The 22,896-nt window shown below is 45.4% G+C and overlaps 1 protein-coding gene across 2 annotated transcripts; it reads left to right on the plus strand.

The window, feature by feature from the left end:
- Positions 1-3,376: 3,376 nt before the first annotated feature.
- LOC132396925 (7SK snRNA methylphosphate capping enzyme-like) lies at positions 3,377-22,458 on the plus strand. Of its 2 annotated transcripts, XM_059975030.1 has the most exons (5): positions 3,377-4,694; positions 8,556-8,774; positions 11,622-11,748; positions 12,181-12,212; positions 13,455-22,458. In XM_059975030.1, exons 1-5 carry the CDS (start codon positions 3,456-3,458, stop codon positions 13,590-13,592), a joined length of 1,755 nt encoding a protein of 584 aa, XP_059831013.1. In that variant the 5' UTR covers positions 3,377-3,455; the 3' UTR covers positions 13,593-22,458. The 2 variants fall into 2 exon arrangements, with proteins under 2 accessions (XP_059831013.1, XP_059831014.1); XM_059975031.1 differs by lacking the exon at positions 12,181-12,212.
- Positions 22,459-22,896: the final 438 nt, after the last annotated feature.

The raw sequence follows: 22,896 nt of genomic DNA on the forward strand, positions 1-22,896 counted from the left end.
TATTGTGTGCAGTTTTGGTCTCCAAATTTGAGGAAGGACATTCTTGCTATTGAGGGAGTGCAGTGTAGGTTCACGAGGTTAATTCCCAGGATGGCGGAACTGTCATATGTTGAAAGATTGGAGTGGCTGGGCTTGTATACACTGGAATTTAGAAGGATGAGAGGAGATCTGATTGAAACATACAAGATTTTAAGGGATTGGAGGCAGGAAAGATGTTCCCAATGTTGGGGGAGTCCAGAACCAGAGGCCACAGTTTAAGAATAAGGGGTAGGTCATTTAGAACAGAGTTGAGGAAAAACTTTTTCACCCAGAGAGTTGTGGATCTATGGAATGCTCTGCCTCAGAAAGCAGTGGAGGCCAATTCTCTGGATGCTTTCAAGAAAGAGTTAGATCGAGCTCTTAAAGATAGCGGAGTCAAGGGATGTGGGGAGAAGGCAGGAACGGGGTACTGATTGTGGATGATCAGCCATGATCACATCGAATGGCGGGGCTGGCTTGAAGGGCCGAATGGCCTACTCCTGCACCTATTGTCTATATAAAATTCTGCGGATGTATCACGTAGCATATTCTAACTGGCTGCATCACCATCTGGTATGGGGTGGGAAGGAGGAGGTACTGCACAGGATTGAAATAAGCTTCAGAGAGTGAGTCTGCTCCATCATGGGCATTAGCCTCCGTAGTCTTCAGGACATCTTCAAGGAGCGATGCCTCAAAAAGGCAGCATCCATCATTAAGGACTCCTATCACCCAGGTTATGCTTTGATCTGATTTGATATTAAATCTGATTCTGATTCAGCACTGATGAATGACAACAAACAATTTTGAATCTTGAACATGACAAGAGCTGGAAGAGTGTCAGAGGGAAGGTCAACTCTTGGGGTTGAGACCCTTCTTCAGATCTCTCCAACGGGTGATTAGGATGGCTCAGCACATCACTGGGACGCAACTACCAGACCTGGAGACAGTCTACAACTCTAGAACGCCTACATCATTAAAGACCCATCCCATCCTGGACACTGTCTGTTCAACCTCCCGCCATCCTGTAGGAGATACAGAAACATCTTGGCCAAGACAGTGAGACTGAAAAACAGCTTCTTCCCCAGGGCTGTCGTGCAGCTGAATAATGCTACACCCCGGCTCGCCAAAGACCTTTGAGCGTTATGCACTATCAAAGTCACTTGTTGCATGTATATATGGGATTTTTTTTTACTTAAGCCATGGGCATTGTAAGTAACTGTTTTTGCATGGACTGGAGTAGCACCATGATCTCATTTTCTTGAGTAATGACAATATTTAGTTACTGCCTTTTAGGCCACTAGCTTTTAGGGCAGCAATGAAGATCCTCCATTCTGTCTGTCCTTGGCCAGTTTTGGTCTTGGTCTTGGCAGTGTTCATCGTGCTCGTAGCTTCCTCTTGATTTTCGTTACTGTCATTGATGCAAGTCCTGGCTGGAGACGCAGGAATACTGCCACACTCAGATGTCGAAGGATTCTTCGTTTCTGTTTCCATAACAATTTTGTTTCACCAGTCAGGGTTGTCAGCCCTGAGCTGAATCCTCAGAACCTGGAGGACCGGTGGACAACTCTTAGTCTGGGCTCTACCCTTTGACCTTTAGGGCATGGGTGACCCTATCAAAAGCCAAAGCATAAAGCCCTGACTCCAGCCAACATGGATCTCTGGGTCAGTGAGGTACATAAGCTTCCATACCCGATAGCAAGGTTTGAGGTAGAGCAACAATAAAGTTTGATTTTATTCAGGTCTTGAAAATGGATGGAATATAAACAGCAAAATGTGACCTGAAGCATTTACTCTATATTTCGCTCCCTCTGTTTGGAGGTGCCAACCTCACCAGTTAAGCATTTCCACAGCACTTTTGTTAGATATAGGAGAAGTATTGTTGGCCTTAAATCCTTCAGTCACGTATGCTTAGAGGTATGACTTTGGAAAGCCTTGGAGTTTATTGGTGAATAACACAACTTTGGCAGCACTGAAATATTTTCAGGTTGACTAACGAAATGTTAATGCAAAAATATTGGTTGCTGCGTTTTGTTTCTTGAGGCAAAAACGAGCCATTTTGCAACACTAATCTCCAACCAGCTGCCATCCTGCAGTTGCTTCCTGTCAAGGTTCAGCTGGATTATATTCAGCAGCTGACGTGCCACGAGGGTAACGAATCTGTTTTGCCCCGTGTGTTGAGGTGGAGGGAAGATGGCCATCGATGGGTTTGGTTAGTTGTGGAAGTGGGGGGTGGGCACAGGAACGAAAGAGCAGAGGAATGCAGGTGTCATGGTGCAGAGGTCATGAACTACAACTCCCGGTATGCATAGCTGCCCTCTGGGTCACGTGGAGGCGCCGAGCTCTCGCGCCGGAAGTGGAATTGGCGCAAACCAACGCAACGAAAGTAAATAAACGATATCGCCCGCAAAATGACAGTCGCAGCCGACGAGCTCGAAAAAATCATTCTCTGACGTGAATGTGAAATTTTGTCGCTTGGCTTCCAGCCTAAGTCGGTTTGTTTTCATCCGATGATCGTCGCGTGGAAGAAGATAGGGGGCCACGCCAATGCCTGATTGACAATCGCAAAACACTTTTTAAAATTGATATCCTTGCTATTGCTCTGTCTTTTGCGACCTGTTCTGGAAAATATTTCCATGAAAGTGGGTGAAAAACTAGAACCGCAGAAGTAAATTAAAAAATATTTTCTTACTAGACTCCTATCTTCCCGAGGAGCTAGCCCCCTCCCACAATGTCAACGATTATTGGTTGAGTGTGGAAGGCGGAGTTCCACCTGGAACGGTCTCCTCGTCTACTCGGGTGTCCATTGGTGAAAGGCCACGTCCGTCAAGAAAAACGAGGTCCAAGCCTAGTATAAAAATAGACGCAAGCGCAGTCTAAGGAGACAGAGCGAGTGTGCGTTTGTGGCTGCAGGGCTGTTTCGAGGAGTCAGGCTTTAAGAAGGGAAACAGCTTTCAAAGTGTTTTTTTTATTTTTTAAGAGAAACAGTCGTGCTGCTTTATCCGAACACGAGCCGCCGGCGCAGGATTTATGTCTGCACCCTATAAGTTCCACAAACTTGACAATTGAACCTTTTAAAGTTGCCATTTTGGATTTTTCTTTGCTGGAAAAAAAACTGTCAAGTGGAGGAAAAGAGAGGTAGTCGATAAACACAACAAAAAATCCTCCCGTGGTGGAAGAGGAGGAGAAGAAGCGAGAAGGGGCTGAATTGATTGTTCGCTGGGTGGCGGAATATGAATAATTCATTTATGCAGATGAGACGTGGCGACGTCACCGGCGACGTGGGATTCCGTTAGTTGGACGTAAACGCGGCGGGGCGACGCAGGCGGAAGGGGGGAAGCCCGAGTTTGGCGGCGGCGGCGGCGGCGAGGACCAGGGGGAGGGCAGGCGGGAGGACAGGGGGCCGTGCATGGGCCGGGGGAGGCCGGCAGGAAGCGTGCATGAGCCCGATGATGATGATGATGAAGAAGAAGCAGCAGCCGCTGGAGGACGGGAGCGGCACCCTGCTCAAGCCCGAGTACCTGTCCAAGGTGGCGGAGGAGGTGGTGGAAGGCGACCGGGTGGTTGAGTCGGCGGCGGCGGCGGCTCCTGCTCCTCCCGGAGCCGAGCTGAGTCGGCCCCGCAACGGTCTGCAGGCCCGCGGCTGCAAGCGGCGCCACAGCAGCATCAGCTCCGGCTTCAAGCACCCGGGCTTCAAGCAGCAGCAGCGGCGGCAGCGGGCGGCCTCGGACTGCGACCCGGTGCTGCCCAGCAATTTCTTGCTGGGCGGCAACATCTTCGACCCGCTCAACCTCAACAGCCTGCTGGACGAGGAGGTGAGCCGGGCGCTCAACGCCGAGACGCCCAAGTCATCGCCGCTGCCGAGTCGCAGCCGGGAGCCGGTCGAGATCCTGGTGCCCCGCGACATCACGGACCCGCTCAGCCTCAACCGCGACTCCGAGGTGCCGCCGTCGCCGCTCAAGCTGGGCCGTAAGCGGCGGCACCGGCACGGGCACCACCCGGTGGAGGAGCCTCCCGGGCCGGCGGCGGCCGACGTGGTAGCGGAGCCCGAGCCCTACGAGCTGAACACGGCCATCAACTGCAGGGAGGAGATCGTGTCGCCGGTGCTGCGGGGAGCGGAGCCGGGCTCGGCGGCCGGAGGAGGGACCAGGCACCGCAAGAGGCGGCGGACTTGCAGTAAGTCGGAGCCGGGCAAGCCCCCGGCTCCGGCTCAGGGCGAGGAGAGTGGGGAGGGGAAGAAATGGACGCCGGAGAAGCCGCGGGGTAAGGGCGGCCCGCCCAGCTTCCCGAGCCGCCAGCGGCGCTTCCAGTACGGGAACTACACAAAGTACTACGGCTACCGCAACCCGGACCGCGGCGACGATCCGCGCCTCGCCGTCCTGCGGGCCGACTGGTTCCGCGGTAAGGACATCCTCGACCTGGGCTGCAACTCGGGCCACCTCACGCTGCGCATCGCCCGCGACCTGCGGCCGGCCCGCATCGTCGGAGTTGACATCGACGGGGGCCTTGTCCACTCGGCCCGCCGCAACATCCGCCACTACCTGTCGGAGGAAGCGAGGGCCCCGGGCCGCCGCTTCCCCGTATCGCTGGCCAAGTGCAAGGGGCCGATCGCCGCGCCGCCCGTCGCCCTCGACCGTCAGACTGTGCCCGGCTTCCCCAACAACGTCACCTTCGTCCAGGTGAGAGGGTGCGGGGTGGGGAGAGACCTGGGTGACTGTCAGGGTGCCGGGGTGGGGAGAGACCAGGGTGACTGTCAGGGTGCCGGGGTGGGGAGAGACCAGGGTGACTGTCAGGGTGCAGGGGTGAGGAGAGACCAGGGTGACTGGGTGACTGTCAGGGTGCCGGGGTGAGGAGAGACCAGGGTGACTGGGTGACTGTCAGGGTGCAGGGGTGAGGAGAGACCAGGGTGACTGTCAGGGTGCAGGGGTGAGGAGAGACCAGGGTGACTGGGTGACTGTCAGGATGCCGGGGTGAGGAGAGACCTGGGTGACTGTCAGGGTGCCGGGGTGAGGAGAGACCAGGGTGAATGAGTGACTGTCAGGGTGCTGGGGTGGGGAGAGACCAGGGTGACTGAGTGGCTGTCGGGGTGCTGGGGTGGGGAGAGACCAGGGTGACTGAGTGGCTGTCGGGGTGCTGGGGTGGGGAGAGACCAGGGTGACTGAGTGGCTGTCGGGGTGCTGGGGGCGGGGGGGGGGGGTCAGACTCACAGTATCGGAGGGGGTGGGGAGTGGCCATTAAAGTGTCGGGGGTTGAGACTGTCAGGGTGCTGGGGTGGAGTGAGTGCTGGGGTGGAGTGAGTGCTGGGCTGTTCCAGGGGAATATTTGAGGAATGGGGGGTGAGGATGAACCTACCCAGTTGTCTCTGGTTGCCCAACACTGGTCTGTTCAGTGTTGGACTAAACTGGCATTTGTAGGATGTGCTGGCTTTGAGGGGTTGAGGAACCAACAGCCACAATGAATGGGTTATTGTTTTACTGTTCCATATCTACTCCTTCAGTGATCTTCTAATCCAGCTGCCTTTCATCTGAAACCTTCATTTATTTAAATACTTCTTGCCATTGGAGTGTTCACCATTTTCCCTCCCAAACCAAGGGAAACATTTCTGTATCCATTCTTACGTGGTCAAAATGTTTTTGTTCAGAATGCCCCTCAAGTTCCAGACCAAGAGGTGATAGCTGCTGTTCTAATAAGCCTTTGTCTCACACTATGGCAATTATGTCTACTGAGGCAAAGATCGTCTTTTCGTCCAGGACCTCAGCAGTGTTGGTGGTTGAGCCTCAGTTTGTTTATCACTTGTGCTAAAGTGTAGACTGATGTCAGTTTTTGTTTGGGCTGAAAAATTTTGGGCTTCCACCTGTTAAAAGTAAATATCACTGGCTGGAGAAGATGCAAATAGCTGAATTTTTTTTTGAAGTAGTTTTATCTGTCACTACATAAAGGCTTTAACATTCGTGAGTTCCCGTTTGCCTGGCTGTTGGTGTGCACTTGCTTTCAAAAGACTTGAACACTTTTTGGTTTAAGTTTTTTTGCAAGGCCATCGTTAAACATTGGAAGTGCCTTATCAAGTGTACTGTGCTAAAACTGGTGTAGTTTGCTCTGAGTGGTGAATGGTTCACTGCAGTGAAATCCCAATGGAAGACATTTTTATAATGAAGCAGGTCGTTGTGCACAGCGAGCATCGTCCTGCTGCTCCAGGGACCGGGTCCATCTTGACCCACAGTTCCCACAGAAAATGTCCATTAGCTCAACTGGACCCCTCATTCAAAGACATGGTGTTAATTAGCCTTGCTGATACTGAAAAGTATGAGAATAAACTGCCCTAATTCCTGCAAAGTGGTCATTTCCTGACAGTTAGCGATAGGTCCTTGGAGGCCGAGAGGTCTGTCAGTGTAGGGTAGGTCATGGGTGTTGGGGAAACAATGATTTCAAGGTTCTGAAGTTTCATGGGGTAAATCTGCCAGCATGTGAACCCTTAGATTGGTTTGTTGCTAATCGAATTGTGGAATTTGATGACCGCTTGGTCTACTGAACTAATGATGTACTGGTGTAGTTAACACCTATGCACACTTGATTTGCCCTGTAACAGGCCATTGCTTTTGCATTGAAAGCCCTTGTGGCAATTGTATATTAAACCAATATTTTTAAATGAGGTAGGGATGTTTTCAACTTCAAAGCTGACAAAAGCAGCCACTGAAATCCAATTTTTGCTGGAATTTCACAAGGAAAAGATTTTCTGCTTGCTTTTATCAATCAAACTTCCCAATAGTGGATATAAAACTGTAGGTGTTTTAATTGTAAAAGGCACACCACTCAAATTTAATTACCATACTATGACCATGAGTTTGGCAGGGATTCCCTCATTAATTTGATATACTTTTAGTAGAATTGAAATGCCCAGTTGTCGGTGAACAGTTTGCTTTTTTGATTCTTCTCCAAATCTGGTGAAATTAACATTTGTGATGTGCAGTTAATTTTTTCTATGGCTGCGTACTGAATTGTAAAGTCTGAGGGATTTGATCCTTGACACGTTACTTTAGAATTTAATATCTCCCAGAGATTAACCACTAATGGATCTTGGGAGATTGAAGGCAAAAGCTGCATCTGAAAGTTGTCCTTTGGTATCTTCACAGTACAAGGATTCTAAATTGTGTTGGGGCTCTACAGATTGCCCGATGTGGTCCTGCCAGGCTGGGGAATCAGCTGGTTGCTGAATGGGTGGTCTGACAGTGTTTCTAACTGTGGATTGCAGAGTTATTAATTCTACCTGCCGGCAATTGGCATGGCAGCACTGCAGGAAAAACTCTAGTCCACTGTCAGTTCAGTACTAGTTTACACTGATCATGTAATCTCTCCCAGATCCCACATCACATATCCACTAGGGGGCAGTTTACAACTATTTTAAAATAAATGTTTAAAGGAAAATGTGCAAATATCACATTGCTCCAGAGGTGAGGATTGAACCTGGAGTGCTGGAGCTGTGCAGCAGGAGCAGCTCTATTACCTGTGCTGTTAAGACAGTACTAATTGCTGACTAGGTGGAGAAGTCCTGGCTTCAGTCTGAGTCTCTGGTAGCAGTCTGCCGCAAATTGACCTCAGTATCAATGACTTGGTGTTGCAGTTGACTGCTAATTGCCAACAAGTTAAACTGGTCTTAATTTCTATACCAAACTTTCAATTTTGCCTCTAACCTGGGACTTGTTGGCTTCTACTTCCAGGGGTTCCCAAACTTTTTATGCCATAAGCGAGGGGTCTGGACCCCAGGGTTGGAAATCATGTTTTAGGATGAAGCTACTCCATTTATTTTGTATGGGTGATACATTTCCCAAATGCTCCTGGTTTGGATACCACACTTGAATGGTTCATTCTCTAAGCTTGAAACCATTTAGCTTCTCTAAACAGATGTATTTTAAACTTCTCAAAAGTATGAGGTATATTTAAAGCAACTGAGAGAATGAGGGAAGTTGTTTTTGGTTGGCAATATAGCAATAAGTAATTCTCTCCAGTGATTGGTTTTAAATTAAGGTAGTGCCTGTAAGCCTTGTGTAATCAAATTAATGGGACATATTTAAAGCTAGGTCAATTGTCCAGCTTCTAACTTCATTAGGGCAATGGCCTTCATACCTATTGGTAGTATTTGTATTACTGGGCAAGTAGACAAACCTGTGCAACTACAGATTTGTACACTAGGGATTCCCAGCCTGGGGTCCACAGATCTTTGCTTAATGGTATTGTATTGGTCCATGGTGTAAAGGTTGGAAACCCCTTGCGTTACACAGATGTAACAAACTATATACGTTACACAGTACAAGAAAGGAATGTGGTTGGGTTTGTGGATTGCAAGGGAAGCTGTTTTCAGCCTACTGTACCTCCCTAATGGGAGTAACAACAAGACCTTCCTGTAATTATTATGGATTAGATGTGCAGTGGATTTGTGATCATAGATTGTTTTTGATCTTGTCCCAGACACTCTGCACATTTTAACTTTAAAACAGTTGGACAGCCTGCATTGAAGACCATACTACCTTTTCACCTTCCTACAGGGAAACTACGTGTTGGAGAAGGACGAGTTGCTGGAAACGCAGAGACCAGAATATGATGTCATCCTATGCTTGAGTCTGACAAAATGGATTCATCTCAACTGGGGCGATGACGGGCTGAAACGAATGTTCAAGCGCATCTACAGGCATTTGCGGCCGGGCGGGATTTTCATCCTGGAGCCACAGCCCTGGTCTTCCTATGGAAAACGACGGAAACTTACGGTAAATTGTTAGGCTTAATGCTTTTGCACACTGAGGTTTTGGTATGGTGACATCTGAATACTTGTTCCATTGGAATGGATGAGATGAAGGGGAGGACTTGGAGATCTGAGGTTTTTGTTGGTACAGTTGATGTAATTGAGAACTTTCACTGCCAGTAGTTTCCTTTTAGAGCTAAACATAAAATTACCCCTGCCCTCCCCCAGTTGCCCCACTGTAAGAAGGATGTTAATGCTTTGGAGAGAGGGTGCTGGGCGTGTGCTTTCACAAGAGGCTGGATAAACTTGGGATTTCTTTACTGGAGCACCAGAGGTTGAAGGGAGTTCTGATGGAGGTTTACAAGACTAGAAGCATAGCTGGAGTGTTTCCCAGGGTTGAAATGGCTGATAACAGCAGGCATGCATTAAAGGTGAGGGGAAGGTAGGCTCAAAGGGGATGTGAAGGGCAAGTTTTTTTTTTGGTCAATGTCTGAAGGGTCTGCCTGTGTAGAGGCAAATGCATTAGAGGCTTTTAAGAAATGTTTGGTTAGGCACATGGATATGAAGATGAGGGATATGGACATTATGTAGGACATTATGTTTTGCTCTTTAACTGGTTTGGCACAATGTTGTGGGCTGAATGGCCTGTTCTTGTGCTGTAGTCTGCTGTTATCTGGTTGAGAGCAACTCCAGCTGGTGGCACAGTGGGCTTGATTGACCCTTCGCCCTGGAGCAGCAAGTTTATCATTGGTGCAGGAAAACTAATTGGCTGTAGCAGATGCTACCTGTGCTTTAAGAGCTTTGAACAATGTTTCTCAAACTTCGCTGAACTCTTCAGTGGAGGGTTCCTCTGGGGGTTCGGTAGAAGTTTGTTGCCAAAAAGTACTTGTCAATCCCAACATAGCAAGCAAGGAATCATAGAATTGCAATTTAAAAGTTAGGGTGTTAGTTCTTCTCTTCTCCCCACCCCCACCCCCACACTGAACTACAAGTTGGACTGTACTTGATATCTGGTGCTGCAGAGGTTATGGCCTCAGTACCTTGCTCTGTGGGATTAGCATGGTGTTGCCCACGGGCCTGGAGTGAGCTCATGCTAACAGGTTTATTGCTGAACAGCAAGCATGGACTCTGGTTCTAAAAGGATCAGTACAGGATCAGGATCTTCAGCTCCACTAGGCCAAACATAAGTTATGTTAGTGCTCTTCTGCCTGTATGGGATCAATGTCTCTCCAATCCCTACATTCTCTATTGTATGTGCTTTCACTGTCACTGGCAGACCATTGAAGGCACCTTCCACTGTTTGGGGTGGGGGGGGGGGGGGAGGCTCTGCCAGCCTCCTTTAGACTAGCCAACTTTGAATTCATATCTTCTGGTATTTGACATTTTCCCCAGTTAGGTGGGGAGAAAAGAAACTGGTGGGATCAATTCAGACTGGCTTCCTGACCGTGAGTAGTAAAGGAATTGAGGTGATGTATCACTCACATCTTTCTGATTTGGCTGTTATGCCTGCTGGAAGGTTCTTGTACGACTCCCGTGTGAAAGGAAAGCCACAAATTTAATGAGTCAAAATGAAGTTGTAGCGCACAAACATTTGTCTTGTTAGCCTGGCTCCTCCCAGCACATTGGAAACTGTTAAAATTCCCAGATGGCAAACAAAATGTTGCATGTTTGGTTTTATTACATTTAGTCAGCGTTTCCTGGATCCTGATCCCTTGCTCTGTGGCATAAAAGGTTGGGAGCCCCTGCCCTAGATGAACTCGGGACAATTGTGCTATTTCATATCGGTGCAATGCCCAGTGTGATTTGTCACTTAATATTTCTGTAGTGATGGTATAAGATTGGAATCTAGATTATCAATCAGAAAATTCAACTGGTTATGTGCAGTGTAAACCCACTACTGATTTTTTTTCTGGAGAAATACATCTCATCCAGCAGCAACTGTGGAAGAAAGAAATTGGGGGTTATCTCCTGAGATACTGCTTGGACAGTGAGATTTCTCTACACCAGGGATTCCCAATCTTAATGTCATGGACCAGTACAATTAAGCACGTGGTTGGTTTGTGGACCTCCGCTTGGGAACTCCTGCTCCTGGTTTGTTTTAGTAGTAGTAGGCAGCCGTCGATCTCAGTGATCATGGGTTTGAGCCTCTGGTGGACTGGTCCTCTCCTGGGCAGGAAGATTAGCAGGTTCCCCCTCTCCACGTCACTAGTCCAAGGGAAGGGCAAGCGCCGATACAGCTTGACACCAGTGTCATCGCAGAGGTTGCCGGAGTGAAGTTGTAAAGAACATCAAGCTGCCTTAGGGACCCCAGCTCTGGATTTTTCCTCGGGTTTATTCCAGAAGCCTTTCCTATGGGTGGGTCTGGCCGCAAGGCAGCGGAGGTGTAGAATCAGAGGTTTTAGTAGCAAGTATTGTACCCATGCACAATGCTGTTCAGTTTTCTCATGTTTAAAGTAAACTTTCCTCAGCGATCTTCACCAGAGGCAGGTCAGTGTACAATTATAATTAGCTGAAGTTGTTTATACATTGACTGAAATATGTAGATTTTGATAAAGGTCAAAATCTTTGACCTATGCACCTTGATTTAGGCAGTTATTTATTGAGGGGTGTTATCCATTTGTGGACCTCACCAAGAGGTCAGGTGTCATGGATTTGGATACAGATGGTCTAATTTTCTTCTGGGTGTTTTGCTTGTTGTATTTTGGCTGTGGAGAGTTAAAAGTCTGGGTTTATGCATAGTGTTACCAGAGTGAGCTTGGTGGTCCAAAACACCTTAGTCCGGAATCTGGACTGTCCAGTGAACCTGACTTCCTGTTGCTTTACTCCTTTCAGCTGCAGATGGTTTACACTATTTTAACTTGTTCTTCCGCAGGAGACAATCTACAGGAACTACTATAAAATCATCTTTAAACCAGATCAGTTTACGTCTTATCTTTTGTCCCCAGAAGTTGGATTTTCCAGTTATGAGCTGGTGGGAACACCTCAAAGCACATCTAAAGGTAAGAGGGTGGGCTTAAAGGTAAAAGCAGCATCTTATCCTGTTAACAATATTCTTTTATTGCTTGCTCAGCTGGTGAGGTTTTTGAGGGGTGGAGTATGCTCACAGGTTGTGGCCTCCTCCAGCACTAAACACTTTGCAGAAATTCTGGGTTGGGAGCGGGGTTAAAAGCAATGAAATGAAGGGTTGCTTTTGTTTTGGATCCTCACAGTACACGATGCCTAGTGGGGTGCAGGAGGAGGACAATACTTTTCAGATACGCCAGGAATTACCACCTGGAAGTCGTGGTCAAGTCTCATTGGTTAAGTACTTGCCTTGAGTGATCAATGGAACTGTTTTGGATGGTTGGACGGTAAAGTTGGTACCTGCAAGAGTGAAATCCAATGGGCAAAGAACCATCTTCATCTGAATCTCTTGTGATTTCCCCCACTAGGCTATGGTGTGGCTGTGCAAGGCCTTATGAAGGTAGGCGTTAATAGTATTTGGATTTTGGTACGTTCTGCTTGGCAATAACCTGCATTTTCTGCCAGTTGGAAACTAGCAGCCCTATTACAAACTAGAAGGTGAATGCTTACCTTTTAAATTACAGTGTGTATCGGTGTTGTAGAGTACCTCACAACTTGAAGATGCCAAAAAAGGGTGTTAACTTAGCAACATTAACCAAATTCAGAAATATGTCTTCATTAGTTGATCAACTCAGTCTACCTGTATCTGAGCTATGTAGAGGGCATTTGGGAGCCAGTTACCTTTCTACAATGATTAGTTATGTCCATATTGAACATTGCAGCTTGCTTTTGGGTGAATTTATACAGGAGTTTCTAAACTACCAAAACAATTGCCCATATTTTAAAATCATATAGGTTTGTAAACTAGGAGCTGAGTACAGGTATTGTATTTCTTTGGACATCCGGACCATTTCACTATCAAAATAAAATTTATTATTAAAGTACATTGGTAACCATGCACAACCTTGAGATCTATTTTCCTCAGTAATTCTGTAGGGTAGTAACTATTACAGGATCAATGAAAGATCAACTGGACTGCAGAAGGTGACACATTACAAGTACAGATGTAAATTAATCTCAATAAATAATGAGAACGAGATAATGAGTTGGTCATTAAAGTGAGATCATTAGTTGTGGGAACATTTCAATGGAAGGGCAAGTGAGTGAAGTTATCCCCTTCATGATTGTGAGGTTGTACCTTTACCTGATAGCAGCAGCAAGAAAAGAGCGTGTCCTGAGTGGTGATGCTGCTCTCCTGCGGCAGCGTTTCAGGCAGATGTACTGTATTGTTGGAAGGGCTTTACTTCTGATGGACTGGGTCGAATGCACTACCTTCTCCATTGGTGTTTCCATACCAGGCTGTGATGCAGCCAGTTGATACTTTCCACTACACCTCTATAGAAGTTTGTCCAATACTTCAAGTGTATTTGCGGCATAATCTGAAATTGTATGTGGGAAGTTGCAGCAGAGGGGTTGCTGAAGACTTTAAAGTAAAAGAATGTGTTTCTGAATTTTGGTCCAAGACAATTTTACTTTGGCATGCTTCTTGTCTGGTTCCCAGGCATTGACAAATCTACACAAATCATTTATGGGTTTTGTATTGTACTGAGAAACCAACATTCTGGGTATCGTCTGGTTTTCTAATTCATTGTTTTTATTGAGTTTTTTCCCCAAAGGCCAATTAAACTTTTTCTTTTGGCAGGATTCCAGCGTCCCGTTTACCTCTTTCACAAGAATCGTCAATCCAGTGCAAGCTAAGACTTCCAAAGCCAGTTTCTGGCTGCTGTTTCTGTTTCTTTCGTTCATCGGTGGCTCTTTCCTGACCATCTCCTCTTTTTAAAGCCAATGGAAGATTCTACAGGGGACGCTTAGTCCATCATGAGCACTGCCTTTTTGGTTGTTTTAAATTGACATGCTGTTCTTTCAGTCTGCTTTATAAGGCTCACGAATGTAATAAAGCATTTTTAGGGTTGTAACTGCATTTGCTGGATTTGGGCACCTCTGGGCAGGGAAATGCATTAAATAATCGAAGAGCGGTTTTCACCGTTCAGAATAGTGGCATTGCCTCCAGCAATACTGCACTTGTCAAATTCCTACTGTTTTGGTAGGTCTTCAATCCAAGGTGGTGGTGAAAGGCATATAGAGAAAATTTAAAGCTGGATTACACAAAGCAATAGATCATATTTTCATTGGCCACTGAAGGGGAACTAGCCACGTCATTCCCACCCGCCCTTGCGGAGGAGAATGGACTACTTCCTGAGAGCAATTTGCCTAATGGATGTGACTATTTTTCAGGTTGCAGCATAGTTCATTGTTTTGGGTTATGTTGTGGCTTTCATTACCATGGGAATATGTCATGGTTTACAGCCAGTGGAATGTATTTTGGGAGATGATTGCAGTATGCTGTATGTAAACCCTCACTCTAATGGTGTGTTGAGGTTCCCAGCCTGGGGTCCATGATAGGGATCCATGGCATAAAGTTGGGACCGATTGGTCTATCAGAAATTTTCCATGAGTGACTTCTGGCTGATATCAGTTGCACTGAACTAACTGCTTAATTCCAAAACAAAATGTAATTCCTCTATGTCCCTTTCTTATCCAATCTCTCAGATTTTCTCCAGTGAGCACTCACATCCTTGGGAGGGAGAGAATTGGCAAATCCTTTCAAGAAGCACCAAGACATAGTTTTCACCAGCCACCCCCTTGAAATATTTAACTCCTCTGGTACATGTTTGTTTGATGGGAGTTTGTTTAAAGCTCCCTGCATTTGGAAAAAGTGAATGGGGCAGAAGTTCAGTTGAAGGCCTTAAATGCAATCTTGCTGTGTAACTGGGTAGGGCACAACTCTCTGTTGCCCCTTTTACTGTGCTGTGGTGGGATATAGCTGTAGATACACTCTGGACTTGAAACTCGGTGTTGAGGTGTGTTCATATTTGTATAAACTTGACTCTCCTGAAATTAAGGGTGTTACTTGCAACAAAAGTTAGTCTGCTAGTTTAATTCATTAAGATTAATTACTTGACTTCTAATGTTTAAAAATATGTACCAGATGAGTTTGATTGTTTCAGGGGAATTGTAACCTGGTCTAAATGCAGGAAAGATGCAGAACAAATGTATTCAGAGTCGATGCCTGCCTCTTCCCTATACTTATCTTGCCCTTCTCATTTAGACCAAGTAAGAAGAAAGGGGAACTTTTATGACCTCTGATTTGTTGCTATGCACTGTAAATAACTCCTGCAGTACAGTATGGAAATTCTGTTCTGAAAGTAAGGGCCATCCATTGCTTTGGGCATGAGTAACATTTCTGCTGTTGACTCTCCTGTGCTTCTGATCTGGTTATGTGGAATTGGAATACTTGATTTTGTAAGATAAGAATTCTTTAGGGGTTGGAAATGGAAGCCTAAGCCTTGCCAGTGTTTAGATCCCAGGATCAGAGGAGAGTTGACCATTCTATTGTGCTGTACAATGTTTTTCCCCCATTGGTAGACCAGTACAAGTACAAACCAGGGCTATATGGCTCTGCTTGGTTTCTAGATCTAATTACAAAATCCATCTGCTCACAACCTTCAGGGCTTGCTGTGGTCTGTTTCTCCACCTCCATCCTGTCTGCAGGGACAGTGCTAGAGCACATCTGATTACTAATTGACTGGACCTTGAGGAAACCCAGGATTTGTGGCAAAGGGGCATTCCTCTTGCATCTCCATCCCAGTAGCATTCTTGCTCATATTTTGCCCTTGTTTCATGGGGCTGCTAGTTCCAAATATACCTCAAATATGCAATTTTTGTTTTTGGTTCCGATTTAGACATCTGGCTGGTGGATATTCCCAGATTACTAAATCAGTTTAATGGTAGATTTTGGGAGGGAGAAATGATTCAATGCTGTTCCCTTTTGGGTGACTGACCTACATTCCTTTTGGGCAAAATGAACAGATTTCCACTCTGGAAACTAACCTGGCAGTAGAGAACTATCTTGATCCAGTAAGAATGGCCATTTTCCCTCAATTTTGACTGTTACATCCTCTGACTTTCAGTCCTATATTTTAAGCTGTAGTCTCTACTACAGGTTTAATTTTCTAGCAGTCTTGATGAAACAGCTACAACATTACCCTGATCTGTCCTGGTCTTTCAGGCCCAGTTCCACGAAAAAAAGACGATGGTGCTTCTGAAGAGCTGTGACTGCCTTAAGACTCAGGTCACAGCATCAGCTTCAGTGAGGTAAATTGATTTAAAGACAGACTGAGCCTCCAGGTTAATTGTACTGGTCTATTGGGTACATTAAGCCATGGCTTCTAAAAGAGGTGCTTTTTCCAGCTATTTACCAGCTCCATTAAGAAATTTTCTTCAGTATGATAAATTGTATCTTTGACAAATGGTTCACTGCAGCTTCTAAATGGGGAGGGTGGGCAACTGTACATGTCTGCATTTGGGGGGGGGGTGGGTGGTAAAGTGCAAATAAACTTAAGATTCTAGATTTTTAAGAAAAGTAAAAATGTTGCCTTTGATAAAAAAAAAATGTTTCAGGAAAAACTCTTGTGAATTTTTGTAAAAAAAAAATGCTGCAAAAATCCAATGTCAAACGTACATCAAGTGTCATTACAATAAAGGAAGAGTGTTAAACAGTTGTGACTCACTTCTATTAACTTTCCTGACTTTTCTAAACTTGGTAGGAGCACCATTAAGTAGAGCATTTTCTCAATTGAGAGCTTGTCTAGCAGTCTCTGATTTGTGATAAATTGGTTAACAGACAAATGGCAGGGGAACCTAAAAGTTCCAGCACATTGTGGATCAGGACATTTGGGAAGTCAAATCATGTGAGATCTTGGTATTCATACACAACAATTGTGCTTTTAGGCTGAGTATTTTTAAAGCCCATTGTGGGTCACAAAGCATTGTACAAGTATAGCACATTTTAAAAGACTGACAGATGTGTAGATAAGGGAAAATAGTTTATAGCTTGAGTAGGCATCTCGTTCAGCGTGAATGAATTGAATGCTTCTGGTCTGTTGCACTAAGTGCAATTGTGGTTACTAAGCTGGAAAGCAAGGTCTTGGGGAATTGGAAAAGTTGATCAGAATAGTTCCAAGTTTTTCTGGTTGCCAGGTAAGTCATTTCCCCTTGGAGCAGAAGAGTAGCAGTTTGTTTACAGGCTGTTATGATTTAAACAGGTAAACAAAAGGACCCATTTTTCAAGAGTTTGGGGAAGGGGTTTTGGGTAAAATGGAGAGGAACAGGCTTGCGCAGTGGCTAGTGGAACTTGCTGATTGCTAGCGTGGTGGAAGCAAAGATCCAGGGTTTTCTAAAGAAAATGAGTATTCTAGGGAGATTACATCTGTGTACAGTTCAAGGCTTTTAATGTATTGGAAATGTTCATATTTACTGGTCTGGACTCCAAAGGATTGGGCTGGCTAGGCTTGCATTTCTAATTTGGTAGATGAGAAGTGCAAGATCTTGAGAGGTTGATATTTGTATTATACTAAAGGATCATGGCTTCTGAAATGGGGGGTGGGGGGGGGGAAGAGGAGACAGCTGCAGAGTCCATAAGCAACATTTTAAACAATAGCAGAGGAGCCTGAAGTACAGATGAAGCTCTAAACTATATTTGTGACTCCGGCCATAGGAGGACCCATTGAGTGACTTAATTTTTGTATATATGTTTTGGTTGTAGGATAATTTATGATTACATTGGGGTTGAATAGCTCTGCCAGAGGCTTAAAGGCAAAGTTAGTTGCAGGAAACATGTAGTACTTAAGTTTGTGGATTGAAAATTGGATGGACAAATGATGGGAAGATTGTAAAACTCACTGAATGTGAAAGTGCAAATTGAGAAAGGATAGATCTACTTGTCTAATCTGATTGGGTTAGGAGACTGCTCATAATGTGAGTCCCAAGTCTGTGGAAGAGCTAAACAATGAGTGTTCAGTGGAAATGCAGATGAAGAGCACACTTGGATTTACTGAGACATGGAGCTACTGGTTGGCACTGATGATTTGAGTCCTTGAAGCCTCTGCCCTGCTCTTGGCTTCTGACAAGACCAATCTACCCAAGGCAATGCAACTTTTGTTTGGTAAATGCCAACAAGTTTGGGATTCCAATGAGGTCCTGATCATAACCTTCAGTATGCTGAGTGAGCAGCAAGCTGATTCAATTCACTTGTGCAGCTATTTGGAATGCAATAAAGGTATGTCTTTAATTGTGTTTAGCTAATTTCTGCAATAGTTCTGCTTCAGTTGCAATTGCTACATTGCAGATTCTGTGACAGGTGGGTTGAATTCCTGTGTTTTGGAGCAGCAAACTGCTTCTATACAGGGCAATATGGTAGGGTATGGCAGTATTTTACAGTGCCAGTGATAGGGGCTCAATTCCTGCTGCTGTCTTCAAGGAGTTCTGCCTGTGACCAGATGGGTTTCTTCTCACATCCTGAAGATATAAAGATTACTAAATTGTGGGCATGCTTATGTGCCAGAACCCCAGTGACACCTGCAGGCTGGCCCAGTGTATCATTTAGCTGCATTGGTCATTGTTGCAAATGTTGCATTTCACTGTTTCGATGTACATGTGACAAAGCCAATCTTTATTGGACAAACATTCTGAAATGGAGGGTCCAAGAACTGGAAGAAGCTAAATGCACACACAAATTAATACTGACTGTATAGTTGTGAACCAACACCTACTGCCTTAACCAGTGGAAGAAAGTCTCTCCAGCACTGACCTTCAAGAAAGGTACAAACAGGAATATGGAATGCTGGTAATACTCGGGTCAGTCGCCAGTACTGTGGAGACATGGGCAAAATTTTAACTTCTCAGGTGAAAGTATTTAACAAATCAGAGCACAGCCACAATCAAATTCATGTCACAATAGATGGTTCACATACTTCAATAATTTACTTTGTTTACCACTGTTATCCTATCTTGAGTTTTGCAGGAGTTTACAGAAAAATACAATAGCATTTATGAAAAACTACATAAAGACAAATAACCAATGTGCAAAGAAAATACTAATTTGAGTTGTAAAGAGTCCTTGAAAGTGAGGTTATGGAACCAGTGGTGATTGAAGTTATACTTATTTTGCAAGCCTGGTTAAAAATAAAAATTAAGGTGGCAGATCCACTAACAAATTTGACTGTAGAATGGTGCTGTCTAGATAATGCCTGGTTAAAGTCGCTCAGCAACCTGTGCACATGTTGGGGGGGGGGGGGGGGGGTAAAGCATAGTGTTATTACCACAAGTCAACTGCACCAGTGACATGGGTAAGGATGTGGTTCTGAGGCACAGTCTTGCAGAGGGAATTGGAGGAGTTCCTGGATAATGGGGGGCAGGGGAGAGAAGAAAGAAGAGGACAAGTGTAGTGTTTGGTTTCCAGGAATGAGGGATGTCTGAAATGTTTACCAACCCTCTTCCTCCATATACCCACCATTATGAGGGAATTTAAGTTGCCCTCATAACATCTCATAAAACTCGTTTTACGGGGGGGGGGGGGACAATGATCAGCCACCTTATCAATGTTGATCATGATTTTGTGTACCTCTACAAGGTCACCTCTCAGCCTCTGTGTCCCCCATAAGTCCCTGCACCCTTTTTAGCAGGTGACAAGATCTGTACATAATTCAAGAGAGGTCTCTCCAATTTGTGTACTCAATGTCCTGATTGCTAAAGGTAAGTCACCTTCACCATCCTGTCTCCTGGTGCTGCCACGTTCAGGGAACTGTATACCTGTACCACTAGGTCTCCATTCCACAATACACTTCAGGGCCCTGCCATTTACTGGTTTAACTGCAAATTGCTGCACTGAGTTAAATTTCATCTGCCACTCCCTTGCCCACTTTCTTAGGTGATCCAGATGCTACTGTATCTTAGACATTTTTCTTTGCTGTCCATTATCCCACCAATTTGGTGTCAGTTGCAAACTTCCTAATTGAAATTATTAATATAGATGGCAAACAGAGGACCCAGCAATAATTCCTGTGGCATGCTACTGGTCACAGGCCTCTAATCTGCGTAACAACCTTCTGACACCTACCACTGAGCCAATTTAGTATCCAATTGACTATATCATAAATTCCATGTGATCTGATAGTCCAGATCAGCCTACCATGTGAGACTTTTATCAAAAACTTGTTTAAGTTGTCATTAATCTTTGTGGTCACTTTTTAAAAGAAAACACTTTTGTAATACACATGAAAGCATGGTGACTATCCATAATCAGTCCTTGCCTTTCCCAATGCAGTTACATTTTTGTCTTTCAGAATATCTTCCATAACTTTCCCTCCACTGAGGTCAGGCTTGTGGGTCTGTCATTCCCAGGTTTGTCCCAGTAGACCACCTTAAGGACACATTAGCCACCCTGCAGTCTTCCAGTACTTGATGAAGATACAAATATCTCTACTAGGGCCTAAGCAACTTTTTCCCTTGCTTACGTGGATAGAGCATTGGTTGATTGGCAGGAAACAGTGAGAATAAAGGAATCCCATTCTGGTTGGCAGCCAGTTACCAGTGGTGTTCCGCAGGGGTCCATGTTGGGGCTGCTGCTTTTTACGTTGTATATCAACGATTTGGATTATGGAATAGATGGCTTTGTGGCTAAGTTTGCTGATGATACAAAGATAGGTGGAGGCCCCTCCACTTTGTATCAACAGCAAACTTAGCCATAACATCATGGGCTGAATGGCCTGTTCCTGTGCTGCACCGTTCTGCGTTCTATGCACTTTGGGAGTTCCTAGTACCTCATAATGGGTATGTCGAAGATATCATTTCTGTGAATTCATTTAAGACATCTCCTGTTACTCCACATGTAGATGACCACACTAATCCTTAAAGGAACCTATGCTCTGTCTAGTTTGCTCTTAATAATAGGATTCTAAGAACTTAAGCCATCTTGTGTCCTCATTTAACCTTCCCTTTTTGATTTCTGTCTTAAGCATCTCTTGATCCCAGCTGTTATGCTTGATGTATACTTCCTCTTCCTCTGATCAAAGTCCATCTTTCATCCACCCCTGCCAGCACACTCCTAACACCCAACATTGTGCAAAAAAAACTACAACCCTCCCCCAAACCCATCTCTTCTCATCCTAAATGCTCTGGTGTTTCTACCCTGGGAAAAAGAAATTGGCTGTCTTTGGGATTCTGCCCAAAGCATCAACTGTTCATTCCTCTACCCCAATGATTAGGTCTGACTTGCTGAGTTTCCCTAGCATTTTGTATGTGTGTGTGTGTGTGTGTGTATTTGATCTGGATTTTCAACATTTTTCAGAATCTCTTGTGTTCATGATAAAGCCATTGATAAACTGGAGAACAAGGTAAGAGGAGCCTTGTAGGATTAGAATAAGGAATATTCCATGTATTTGACTAAAGAGAAAGGCTTTTACCTGCAGTCCTGTGCAAAAGTCTTAGGTGCATGTGTACAGCTAGGGTCCTCAGACTTTTGCACAGTGTGTACTGTACTTCCACCTTATTTTCAATCGTGATTGTGATTATTTTCGTGAACAGAAACCCTGTGGATTCAGAGCTGTGCCACCAGGTCCTAATGTCCACCGCACAGAGACGTTATATAACGTCCGGGGTTCTCTGGGTCCTAAAGACCACCACACTGATACATGTTAAATAAGGGACTTGAGCATCTGCGAATTTTAATATCCACCGGGGGGGGGGGGGGGTTCCAGAACCAATGCCCCACAGATGAGGGCCGACTACTGTATTTGTCAACATGGAGCGGGGAGCAAGTCTGTAAAGCTGGCAGGAACAAAGGATGTTGGACAGGGTGAGGGTGGAGCGTGTGAGACAGGTGGCAGATAAGGAGTGCCAGGGACAGGGAGTGACATTGGTGCAGGCATACCCAACCCTGAGACAGTAGGCAAAGTCATTTGATCCAAACAGTTGGTTTATTGATAGTTACAGAATGTGCTTCCCACTCCCTCCCACTTTCCACTCAGTCCACAATAGAAACCCATATCTGTATCAGGTTTATCATTACTCTCATGTCATAATTTTTTTGTAACAGCAGTCAACACAATACATAAAATTACTACGGTACTGTGCAAAAGTCTTGGCACCCTAACTAAATTTATGTACCTAATTCTTCTGTACATAGTTTGCAATTGATATGTTTACTAATTAAATCGATAAGTAATTGGCCTTCACTCCCAGTTGTGTAGGTGGATCCTGGACTTCCTGTTAGATTGCTGGCGGGTGGTAAGAGTGGAATCCCTTACCTCTGCCCTGTGACCCTTAACACAGCCCCCTCTCTTTGTATACCCATGACTGTTGCCACCCACAGCTCCAATCTGCCAGTTAAATTTGCTGATGTCATTACAATGATTGGTCTAATCTCAATTAATAATATGGCTGCTGACAGAAGAAGTCAACACCCTGACAAAGTGGTGTCGGAAAACCTCTCCCCCAATGTTGCAAAAACAAAGGAGCTGGTTGTGGACTACAGGAGGAATGGAGACAGGCTAGCCCGGGGGTCGGCAACCCGCGGCTCCGGAGCCACATGTGGCTCTTTTACGTCTGTGCTGCAGCTCCCTGTTGCTTTGGGAAATAATTGGTTGTGGCGACCCTTTTCCTGGCACATCCGAACCGACTCACAATTAGATAGCCTACGGGGGTTTGCGAGCACAGAGCTTTGGAGCCTCTGCGCCATGGGGGGCCGGTTGACAGAGGCTTAAAAGTGAGGCTGAAGATTTCGAATAAAGTTTTTTCCTTCGACTGCAGTTACCGACTCCGTGTCGTAATTTTAGCGCTGCGTGTAGCACACCGCTACATGGTCAGTATTTAATTAAAATGTATTTTATGTTAGTTTGTTAGTTTTTGAAATGTAAATCTAAATTCGAAGATTATGGTGATCTTGTACAATCTAAATAAGACGTTGTGGCGACCCATTTCCTGACACATCCGAACCGGCTCACAATTAGCCAGCGTTCAGGCTAAGGGAGATAGCCTACGGGGGTTTGTGAGTACGTGTCTTTTGCAGCATCCGCGCCCATGGGGGGCGGGTTGAGGGAGGCTTAAAAGCAAGGCTGTTTAGTTCGAATAAAGCTATCTTTGACTGCAGTTTACTGACTGCATGTAGCAACCGCTACAACGCGTTTTTATCGCTGGCTGTCCAGAGGGGAGGTGCTGAAACGCTTTGTCGCGTATCTGGAAGAAGT

The sequence above is a fragment of the Hypanus sabinus genome, chromosome 7 (genome assembly GCF_030144855.1).
Source record: "Hypanus sabinus isolate sHypSab1 chromosome 7, sHypSab1.hap1, whole genome shotgun sequence".
In the NCBI taxonomy this organism is placed as follows: Eukaryota; Metazoa; Chordata; class Chondrichthyes; order Myliobatiformes; family Dasyatidae; genus Hypanus; species Hypanus sabinus.